At 42.8% G+C, this 11,835-nt stretch overlaps 1 protein-coding gene across 4 annotated transcripts in view; it reads left to right on the forward strand.

Moving 5' to 3' along the window:
• Positions 1–9,209, forward strand: part of SPAG1 (sperm associated antigen 1) — an 85,475-nt gene extending 76,266 nt beyond the window's left edge. For all 4 annotated transcript variants that reach the window (XR_015140535.1, XM_086336125.1, XM_086336126.1 and 1 more), the window contains 4 exons: positions 151–277; positions 6,439–6,603; positions 7,684–8,055; positions 8,160–9,209. Coding sequence is in view for 3 of the 4 variants with exons in the window: in XM_086336125.1 (XP_086192251.1) it covers positions 151–277; positions 6,439–6,603; positions 7,684–8,055; positions 8,160–8,291 (796 nt within the window). In the remaining variant the exon portion in view is untranslated. The remainder of the gene's footprint in view (positions 1–150; positions 278–6,438; positions 6,604–7,683; positions 8,056–8,159) is intronic.
• The last annotated feature ends 2,626 nt before the right edge of the window (positions 9,210–11,835 follow it).

The following is an 11,835-nucleotide window of genomic DNA, read 5'->3' on the forward strand; positions in this document are numbered from 1 at the left end:
GCTGGAGAAAAAAATGTTAGGTTTCAATTGCAGCAGCTGTGTTATAGAAACAGACTTATTTAGTTATTTTCTGATTTCTATTAGCTGCCCCAGTTTATGGATATGTTGTTTTTACCTTTGATAATGCTGAGTTCCATTTCATTACACCAGAGCCCTTTGTTACTTGAAGCTGGGCCAATTTGAAGAGGCAAAGCAGGACTGTGACCAGGCCCTTCAGATGGATCACGGGAATGTGAAAGCTTGCTATAGACGAGCCCTTGCTCACAAAGGGCTCAAGGTGAGGAAACCTTCGTTTTCATATGTCAGGGTCATCTCTGAACAAATCACATGCTTTCGATGAACATAAATTACGGGCTTGAGGAATGGGTGTGGCAGTATCCTGGGGTTTAAGCCTGGTTCCGTACCCACCAATCCTGAAATCTAGGAAGATGCCGCAGATTTCTAAGATTCCTTCCAGCTCAAGAATGAGGATTTATTTCCTGATTTTCTAAGGAGTGTCGTTAGTTAGAATAGGTCCAGTTTAAGGGACAGGAATGTTTGCTGAGTTACTGAAGGCCCCCGGCAGTGCTGCTGGATTCCTCGGGCAGAGGGCTGGGGTTGTCTGTGGCGGGGCGGGGAGGAAGGAATGGAACAGAAGAGGTTGTTCACCCATGGACACTGGCAGAGACGCGGCAGAGGCCAGGGGGTTCATGTGATTTGAGCCTTAAACTGGCAAGTGGTCCCTAGGAGGCCATAGGACCGCATTCTTCTCCAAGAAAACCACACCATTATTTTCAAAGACAGTTTATATAATTACACTTTTCTTGACGCTGCTGCTTCTGTGTGGAAAAGTGAACATTCTCATTTGTAGAAAATAACAACACAAGGAAAACTCAGAACATCCTGGGAAATAGCATTTCCTGCAATGGTATTTTTAAAGAATCTGATTAAAGTTTAATACAATGAAGTTCACACATTGTACAGGTCATTGACTTTTCTTTCTTCTTTAAATTTATTTTTTAATCGAGATATAATTGACATTTTATATTAGTATCAGATGTACAGCATAGTGATTTGATCTTTGTATGTATTGTGAAATGATCAGATGATCACAGTATGTTTAGTTCACCATACAGCTGCTGCTGCTGCTGCTAAGTCGCTTCAGTCGTGTCCGACTCTGTGTGACCCCATAGACGGCAGCCCACCAGGCTCCTCCATCCATGGGATTCTCCAGGCAAGAATGCTGGAGCGGGCTGCCATTTCCTTCTCCAAGTTCACTATACAGTTAACACATTTTTTTCTTGTGATGAGAACTTTCAAGATTTATTCTCTCGGAGACTCTCAAATGTACAATATGCTATCATTGCCTCTTGTCATCATGCTGTACATTACATCTCCATGGCTTATTTCGTAACTGAAATTTCATACCTTCTGAACATCTTTGACCATTCTGCCCATCCTCTACTCCCCAACCCCCACCTTTCCTCTGGCAACCGCTAGTTTTGTTCTCTGTTTCTGTGAGTTCAGGTTGTTTCTCAGTGTTGGGTTTACTTTTTTTTTTTTTTTTTTAGCCAGGTCTGGGGACTGGCTCAGAGGGTAAAGCATCTGTCTGCAAGGTGGAAGACCAGGGTTTGGTCCCTGAGACCTGGGTTCGATACCTGGGTCAGGAAGATCCCCTGGAGAAGGAAATGGCAACCCACTCCAGTACTCTTGCCTGGAAAATCCCATGAACGGAGAAGCCTGCAGGCTACAAGCCCATGGGGTCGCAAAGAGTTGGACACGACTGAGCGACTTCATTTTTTCATTTTTTTCTTTTTTTGGATTCCACATATAAGAGATCATATGATAATTGTCTTTCTCTATATGACCAATTTTACTTAGCATGATGCCTTCAAAGTCCATCATGTTGTCACAAATGGTAAGACTTCCCTTTTTAATGGCTGAATAGTATTCCATTATGTAGATACACCACATTTTCTTTATCCATTCGTTCATCGATGGACACTTAGGCTGCTGTTGTGAATAATGCTGCAGTGAGCATGGGAATGTCTTTTTGAATTAGAGTTTCTGCTTCCTTCGGATAAGTACTGGGGCCGTGTCCTGCGTTCTGTCTCGGGTGGCTGTGATGTGATGTGTGCGGTGCAGTGTGATGAGGGAGGGTATACAGCAGGAGGGAGAGGTTTGAGGGCAGAGTGTTGACCTTACTGAGTTTGAGAGAATTCTTTTAATTCCATAAAAGCTAGGTTTTGTTGAAAGAGGGTGGTCATGTTTTTTATGTCCTGTATCAGATAAGGATGTGTGCTTGTGTGCTCTGAGCATTCAGGCTTTTCTAGAGCCTAGATCCCCTCAGGTTGCAGTGGAGTGACCCCGGTACTGAGGCAGGATGACCGGTCACGACCCCTCAGCCATGCTGCTGCCCTCCCTCCCGTCCCCGGCCCTTCCTTTTGTTATAAAGGATACAGATGAACAGCCAATTGAAGAGGTGCAGAGGGCAAGGTCGAGAAGTGTCCCAAGTGTAGGAGCTTCCACCCTGATGAAAGTGGGCCGTGTTACCCTCTGGGATGTGACTGCCCCATTCGCCGGCCCAGCAGCTCCGCAGCGGCCCTGGATTTCCAGTGCCCAGGCCACCTGACCACCACCACCATGCCCCCTGCCCCAACTCCTCTTTTTTTGTTAACAACATACTCATTTGTAAACCTCACGTAAAGATTTCCTAGGAGGGGTGTGGCACCATGAATTAAAAGAGGCTTCTTGAAAGTTTACTCAATTGTTTTTTAACTTAATGGATTGGGTCCATGAGGCAGTCATGATGTGTGTGACTCATGAGCTTCTATATCAAGATTCTAAACTCTTAGAGCAGGTTTATCCCATACTGGCTGCCTCACTGTTTGAAAGACTGGAATTTTGTACTTCCTTGGAATGAATTCTGGAAATTGCATTACAATGCAGAAAGAGAATCCCAACTTTTAGTAATCCTACCCCAGTAGAGTATGAGACTGGCAGCTTGTTTTTCTGGTTTGATCTCTCATAGTTTTATCTATATCCCCTGTGGTTTGAGTTATGTGCCAAGTGAATTTAATTTGAGTATCTTCAAAGGCTGCTTATAAAATGCATCAGAACTCACACTTGGACTGGCTTCCTCTGTATGACTGCTAAGGAGGTGGCCCACGAGCCCACAGGGAGCAGGGCCTTGCCTGTGCTTCTGAACTAAACTCTGCTTTCTCAGATATTTTATTTGTTTTCTAGCTGGCTTAAATTTTTTTTTCCTTGTGTGCCAGGTTTGAAAACTACAGAGTTTTCCTTCTTTTTTTCCCTATATAGTTTTATTTTCGGCTGCACTGGGTCTTCATTGCTGTATGCTGGCTTTCCCTAGTTGCAGAAAGCGGGGGCTCCTCTCTAATTGTGGTGCGTTGGCTTCTCACTCCTGTGGCGTCTCTTGTTGCAGAGCACAGGCTATAGGGCACGCGGGCCTGGTAATTGGCAGATGGGCTCAGTCGCCTCATGACATGTGGGATCTTCCCGGACCAGGGATCAAACCCATGTCCCTTGCATTGGCAGGCGGATTCTTAACCACTGGGCCACCAGGGAAGTCCAGGGCTTTTCTTACTGTTCAGCTGTTCTTCATAAGAAAAGATAACTGAGCATCTTGGGTTTAGTTACAGTTTGTTTACTCTCTCAAGTGCCACGCGTGTGCTGGGCTGTGGGAGCATAGAGGTGGTGAGACATGTAGCCTGCCCTTGGAAATTGACAGCCATCCAGGGACGCCAGCAGGCCCAAAGTATCAAAAACAGTAACATCATCTAAAGTAATTGTTGTTATTGTAGTTTAAGCACATTTATTAATAGTAAATATTGTCACAAACATATGTGATTTATCTTTTTTTTTTAAGGCCTACTAAGGTCTGACATGACTGAGCGACTTCCCTTTCACTTTTCACTTTCATGCATTGGAGAAGGCAATGGCAACCCACTCCAGTGTTCTTGCCTGGAGAATCCCAGGGACGGGGGAGCCTGGTGGGCTGCCGTCTCTGGGGTCGCACAGAGTTGGACACGACTGAAGCGACTTAGCAGCAGCAGCAGCAAGGTCATTAGCGTCTCTTCCTGTCCTCCTTTTTTGCTGGAGCCACTTTCCTCTGTGTGTGAGCTCTGCCCTTCACTCCAAGGGCTTGCTTCCCTTCCAGTCTCCTTTGCTCTGACAGGCAGTGTCAAAGGAGACTCCTGCCCCTTGTTAGTATCTATCTCAACCCTTGCTTTTCTTACTTGCGTAAATGATGGTGCCCGCACGCTTACTTTATTTATTTGTCTATTCCCTCGTCTTATTATTGTTTTCCCTCATAAGACATGAGCTTCCATGAGGGCCCAGGCCCCGCTGTCTGCTCCGCCACCGTGTCCCAGCCCACAGCACACGGAGCACCGGTGACCCGTCTGGTCTGACACTGTGTTGACCCAGCGGCCTCCTCTGCACCCCCCACCCCATGGCTGTCCGGCCCTTCCTGCTCTTGGGCCCTCTCTTCACACTGCCTGCCTCTGTTTATCATTTATCAAAGTGTATTTCTTGCTTTCTTAGGTTTTCTTCTAACCAAACAGATTGGTTCTTTAGGCACAAGCTTTCCTTGAACTGATGGAAAAAGAGTCACATCCACGCCTCGGTGGTGACCCTCCATTTCCAAGACTCCATATTCAGGCCTCTCCCTTGAGCTCCACAACCATCCTCACACCCGCCTTCTGCTCATTGCTGCCTTGATCATCTCAAAGATCATCTTTCTGTGCCTCGGTTTCCTCGTCTTTAAATGGGGACAGTAAAAGTTAGTATTTATCCGGCAGTTGTGGGACTAAAACGCGGAGAAGGAAGACTAGTCCCCCTTCCGCCTGCCCCACCGCCCACCCCCGTGCTTTTCCGCATGGTTCCCACCCTGCTGAACACCCGGGATGGAGACCCAGGGCCACTTGTTTTCTTGCAGCAGGTTCTGACTGTGCTCTGGTGACACACTGCTGTGTGCAGATTGGTTGTCAATAGTACCGATATACTATATAAGTGAAGTCGCTCAGTCGTGTCCGACTCTTTGCGATCCCATGGACTGTTGTTTACCAGGCTTCTCTGTCCATGGGATTTTCCAGGCAAGAGTACTGGAGTGGGTTGCCATTTCCTTCTCCAGGGGATCTTCCTGACCCAGGGATCGAACCCAGGTCTCTTGCATTGCAGGCAGACGCTTTACCCTCTGAGCCACCAGGGAAGCCCGATGTACTATACAGTTCGTAAATAATTCACCTTTTTTAAACAATAAGTTAGAGCAGTTTAAGGCTATCCCTTTAAGCACATCGCTCTTGCTCTGGTCTATTGCTGGGTGGAGTGGGAAGGGCTGTGTCCTTACAGCTAGTCCCCCAGGAATGTCACATAACCACTAACTCATTTTACCTGTGCTTCGTGTCCAGTGCATGCTATTATTATATGTCACGAATACTTGGGATTCTTCGCCTCCTCACAGAATTACTTTTGGCTTAATCAGAACATGAGTCTGGTCTATAGTTCTGGAATATGGCCTCTCACCAGCGGGCTGATTTTGTAGTGTCCTCTGTCACCATATTCTGTGCAGTGTTTGGTTAAACACAACACTTTTCATTTCCTTCCACCTCTCCAAGGTATTGCCTGACTCTTTATGGGAGAATAAATATTAACTCTAGCCTGTCTGGACAGTTTACAACTCCAAGGGTGTTATGGAATAGGATGTTATGGTAACAACTAAGATTTGTCCAGCTCTTTGTAGGTGTAAGCCACTCACGTTTTATTAATTCATTTATTACTTGGCACAGCCCTGTGAAAACTAGAATGAAGAATCTCTTGTTATTCCTATTTTAAAGATGAGAAAACTGAAGCTCAGAAAGGTGATGTGGGGTCTAGCTCAAGTTTTTGCTGCTAGTAGGTACTGATACGAGGCTGTTGCTTCTTTGATTCATTCATTTAGCAGACAATGCCTGTGTGTCAGGGACAGTGAAAGCTGTGGTGATACAGAATTTAACTTCTGACTCCAGATTCTGTGCTCACTCTTCGGTGTTACGTGTGTGTGTGCTCAGTTGCTCAGTCGTGTCCGACTCTTTTCGACCCTGTGGACTGTAGCCCACCAGGCTCCTCTGTCCATGGGATTCTCCAGGCAAGAAGACTGGAGTGGGTTGCCATGCCCTCCTCCAGGGCATCTTGCCGACCCAGGGATCAAACTTGAGTCTCGTGAATTGGCAGGTGACTTCTTTATCACTGAGCCATCTGGGAAGCCCCTGTTGTGTTACGGATTATAGTATCGTAGCCCAAGACTTAGCTCATAGGCCTGACTTTATTACTGTGGTACTAATGGGAACCTACTGTGCACGCTCTGTGTACTTATCTCACCAGTCTCCCTTTCAGGCTCATCTGTGCCCCTTCTCCTTTTATTTATGAGAATTATTTTCTCTGCCCTCCTGCTTTCAGAATTATCAGAAAAGTTTAAACGATCTCAATAAAGTTCTCCTGCTAGACCCAAGTATTGTTGAGGCAAAAATGGAACTGGAAGAGGTAACCAGAATCCTTAATATTAAGGATAATACAGCATCATTCAACAAAGAAAAGGAGAGAAGGAAAATTGAGATTCAAGAGGTACGTGTATTTGATTATCTCTGTAAGTACTCTTTGGAGATCCTATACTCATGGGATTCTGAGGTCATATTCCTATGAATTTTTAAAATTCTGTGTTTTTATCCTGGTAATCAATGAAGACATTTTAACAGATTATAATGACAAAATTTTTCTTTTGTTGTGGTAAATGGCCATTGCATTTCCACCTTGGATTTAAGAACCTGTTGGGTGTCTGCATTCTTTCTTTCTGTGCTCCCCTCCCTCCATGCCACCTGGCCTGTGGTTTTATTGCTTCTATCCAGGTTGCCCTGTGAGCCTGTGACCACTGAGCTTTGCTTCCTGATTGACCTGAAGAACCCTAGAGGACTGATTCAGTTTCAGCGTCCTGCACACCACACCCAGAGAGGTTCCTGATCAGTTCAGACCTTTCTTAGTATTTGTAAACAAGATCAGCCTCATCAGGGGTCCTGGACCACCCTAGAACCAAACCTGCCTTTGTGATTTCAGATAACCCAGTGCCTTGTGTTGTAGCCTTTAGTGAAGAATGTCAGCTCGTGGATCCCTATGTATTCATGAATGCTCATATCAACCTGTCTATCATCTTACATTTCCACTAAGAGTAGGAGGCTAATACCTGAAAGAAGCAAGGGAGTTTTTTCCCCACTAAGGAGGGAAGAAAAAAACTGTTTTTAAGAGAACTGAAAAATGTAACTTCACGTCCCTATCAAATATAAGGAAATAAGTAAATATAAAATCTGTCATGAAGAAGAGATATAAAGTTGTTATAGGTCTTCTTTTACACAGCAGCTTTTACTCATGGAAAATTATAAAAATTTCATGGTCATATTCTCAATGTCAAAAAAAATTTTAAACCTTAAAAAAAGAATACTTTTATGAATGGATGCTTAGACTTTAAAACTTCTCTTCCTAAAAAATAAGTAGATTTTATGATTTATTGCAAGTTACATGTTTTTCACTTAGAACTTGACTAAAATACAGCCCATGGTGTTTTTCAGTTCCCTCCTGTTTTAATGAAAGTAACCTGGGGGTGTGTGCAGGCACTGCTGTCTGGGTCACGGTGTAATTCTCCTCCTCCTGCAGGTGAGTGAAGGCCATCAGGAAGAGCCTGAGAGGACCTCGAAGGAGGTCCCCATGGATGGCCTTGCTTCTGAGAAGGGGGACACCAGCAACGGGCCACAAGAGCTCTATGAGAAACTGTTGATCTCCAAGCCTAACAATGCCTACGAATTTGGTCAGGTTATAAACACCATCAGCACGAGAAAAGATCAAGGAGCCTGTGCACACCTGCTAGCCATCACTGAACCGAAAGATTTGCCAGTGTTGTTAAGTAACAAACTTGAAGGGGACACATTCCTCCTCCTCCTCCAGTCTCTGAAAAGTCATCTTATTGATAAAGATCCCTCCTTGGTGTATCAGCATCTTTTATATCTGAGCAAAGCAGAAAGGTTTAAGGTAAGTGGCAAAAATATCTCATTCGTGGAGATAGATTCTTTTAGGGTTCTTATAATTTTAAAATGTTCATTTATAAGCTGATATAATTTTTTCCCTTATTGCAGATGATGTTGACACTAATTAGCAAAGGCCAAAAGGAGCAGATTAAGCAGCTCTTTGATGACCTCTCAGATGCACCAAACAAACATTTTACTTTAGAAGATGTACAAGCCCTCAAAAGGGACTATGATCTTTAAATCAAGATAACGGTTAGATTTCTTCCATGTATGTATGTGTTCCGGTAATGCCAGTGAGATGGTATTGTAATAGAGCTGCATGGATAAAACCTGGCTTAGAAAAGATCCCTTGGTCTGGACTATAAAATATTTTACTTATTTTTATACACAGAACACGTATATTCTACAGTCTGCTTTTTATTAGTTGTAAATATTTTCTTATGTACCAGAACTAACATCTTTATATTTAATAAGTATATTTGGAACTTGTTAAGATGCATTTTAATTTATATTATACATTTTCTCTTAATGACTTGTTAAAATTTTGAGTTAAATTCTACTTCTTTGGGCTATGAAACAGTCCTCTTAAGTTTGATAGAAATGTCATTTCTTTATAGTTCATTTTTAAAAGTGAAAATCATTAACAGTGATTATTACATCACCTTTATTTTCTGCTAAGATATATATAAATCCCATTTTATATTAACTTGTGGATGACAGGCCTCTAAGATGAAACACAACATTTAAGTCTATAATATGAAATGATTATTAAATAAACTGTGGTTATTTAGAGCTATAAGAGGAACCTATTTTTTTCTAATATGGAAGTATTGCCTACTAATTAAGAGCAGAAATTGCCAAAAATTCTATTACTAGATTTTTAAAGGCTGGTTTCCCTTATGTGTTGTTTATATAAGCAATAACAGAACTAGCACTGTATAAAATCAACCAAGCCTGCATTTCTATTTGAATTATCACTCGCACATTTCCCCCAAACATTTTAAATTACTTCTCCCTCCTTTGTCTCCTCCTCCTTTAAGCATGATCATATTTATTCCCTTAGTGCAAAAGGGAAAATGAAGAACTCTCTATATTGAGAGCTCGCTTGTTACTTGGGTCAAAGTAAAGGTATTTCTTACAATAAAACATTCAGGTCTCTATCAGTGTGCTGTCATTTATTCCTGTAGTCTTTGGTCAATTCTCTTTTTTCTGGAGCATTTTCTTGTTCTTCAGAAGAGCAGATGAAAGAAGACTATCACATTCATTATTACCATACCCATTATTATTTTATCTAATATTTAATAATTAAAGAATATTTAAAGTGTTGTGGGGAAATGGTTTCAGACTGCCATTTTTCCTTAAAATATTTATTTATTTATTTACGGCTGTGCTGGGTCTTCATTACTGTGCGGGCTTTTCTCTAGTTGAGGTGCACAGGCTTCAGCTTGTGGGGGCTTCTCTTGTTGTGGAGCAGGGGCTGTAGGGCATGTGGGCTTCAGTAGCTGTGGCTCCCAGGCTCTAGAACCTCGGCTCAGTACTTGTGGCGCATGGGCTTGGTTGCTCCTTGGCACATGGGATCTTCCCAGACCAGGGATCCAATCCACGTCTCGTGCATTGGGTGGGCAGATTCTTTACCACTGAGCCACCAGGGAAGCACCACCCCCCCCCCCCCCGCAATTTTTCTTTTAAACTATTCTTTCCTAAGTTCATAAATGAAAATCTACTGTGATGGGTATTTAACTCTAGTCTTCAAGCAAAAAAAAAAAAATAGTTTTCTCCTTTTGAATGATAGTTTTTTTGTATAAGCAAATGAGGGAGTGTGTTAGTAACTGTATAGTAGAAAGATAAAAAGGAAACAGGTACATACCGAGTACTGGCTGTAGGGGACAGCCTCCCCCATGGAGGCGTGGGAAGCAGTGGGCCGTCCCAGCTGTTGGGGTCACACCTGGAGACACTTGTTTCTCTGCAGCAGCACCAGCAGTCCAGAGGCGGCACTTCCATGATGGAAGGAAGGGAAGAGGAGGTGAAGGAAGCAGGCAAGAATATCAAGGGCATGAAAGGAGCACAGTTCCTGCAGACTGCTTCAGAACTTCAGCAGGAAGTCTGCCCATGAGTCTCTGGGAGTACCACTCAGGGATCTCTCCGCTGGGTCTGTGGGCATCCCCAAGTGCTAACCCCACACCCCCTCCCATTCTGTGGCATGCCTCTGAGTGTGCAGGCAGTGAGAGCAAGCTCAGTAGTTGGAGGATTCGCAGAAGAGTGGACCAGGGTGTGCAGGTAAGAGAGAAATTGCAGTTGGAGCTGTATATAACACTACCTTCTAGAAAACAAAAGAGAGATTTCCAGCAGCCACTCTGGTGAACTCTAGGAACAATAAGAAACATCAGAGTTCGTCCACAAGGCTGAACAAGAAGAGTGGAGGAGGTCCACCCATTCAGAAATCGAGGAAACCCCTCATATAGCAACACCAGCGATCAGTACCAGTACCCCAGTACCGTCTAAAGGCAACCAGTAAAGACTTAAGGAGAGGTATGCTACTTCAGATACAGAAGCAACAACACAAAGATACAAGGAACATGAAAAATCAAGAAAATATATCACCCCCAAAAGATACCAATAATTCTGCAACAACTGAGCTCAAAGCCTCAAAATACTCTGATGTAGCTGATAAAAATGTCAAAATAGCTGTTTTGAAGAAAGCTACAGGAAAACTCAAAGATAGCTTAATGATAATAGGAATGAAAATACATGAACAAAATTAACTCTGCCAAGAAATCACAAAAAAAGAATAAAACTCTGGAGCTGAAAATTTCAGTACATGAGATAAAGAGTGCACTGGACAGCCTCTGCAGTAGTGCATTTCTTCCAACAGTAAATGACTTAGGGGATGAGAATTTTTAAATAAATCACAATTTAAGAAGCAAAGAAAGCATGTATGATCTATGGGATTTGAGAGAAGATATATGCTAGGAGAATTGGGAATCCAGACGGGGAAGGGGACATAACATTTACTTAAATATTAGCTGAAAACTTCCCAAACCTGGGGAGACTTGGACACCCAAATTCACAAAGCTAATAGATCACCCTGTTATCTAAATGTGAAAATGCCTTCTTCAAGACACACTGTAATGAAATTACTACAAATCAAAGCATCTTAAAGGCAGCAGGGGGTTAAAAACGTGTAACCTACAATGGAGAAGGAAATGGTAACCCACTCGAGTATTCTAGCCTGGAAAATCCCATGGACAGAGGAACCTGGCAGGCTACAGTCCATGGGTCACAAAGAGTTGGACACGACTGAGCGACGGAGTATGAGTATAACCTACAAAGGTACATCCATTAGATTAGCAATAGGTTTCTCACCAAAACCTCAGTCTAGGAGACAGCAGAATTACATATTCAAAGTGTTGAAGGGTAAAAAATGCCAACCAAGAATACTCCATATAGCAAAGTTATTCTTCAGATATGAAGGAAAAATACCTTCTCAGACAAACAAAAGCTGAGGGAGTTTATCACCATTAGACCTGCCTTGCAAGAAATGTTAAAAGGAGTGCTTCAAGCTGAAATGAAAAGAGGCTCATCAGTGACATGAAAACACCTTTATACCTGTAAAGATGAAAAATATGTACTCAAATTTAGAAAATTCTATAATAGGATGCTGTATTAGCCACTTTAATTATAGATAATGGTTAAAGGAAAAGTATTAAAAATAACTATAGCTATTATAATTTGTTCACAAATATACAACATAAAAAGATAATTATGACATCAAAAATATAAAAGG

This window comes from Bos grunniens, chromosome 14 (assembly GCF_055505025.1).
Source record: "Bos grunniens cultivar Pamir isolate PY7600 chromosome 14, Bosgru_T2T1.0, whole genome shotgun sequence".
In the NCBI taxonomy this organism is placed as follows: Eukaryota; Metazoa; Chordata; class Mammalia; order Artiodactyla; family Bovidae; genus Bos; species Bos grunniens.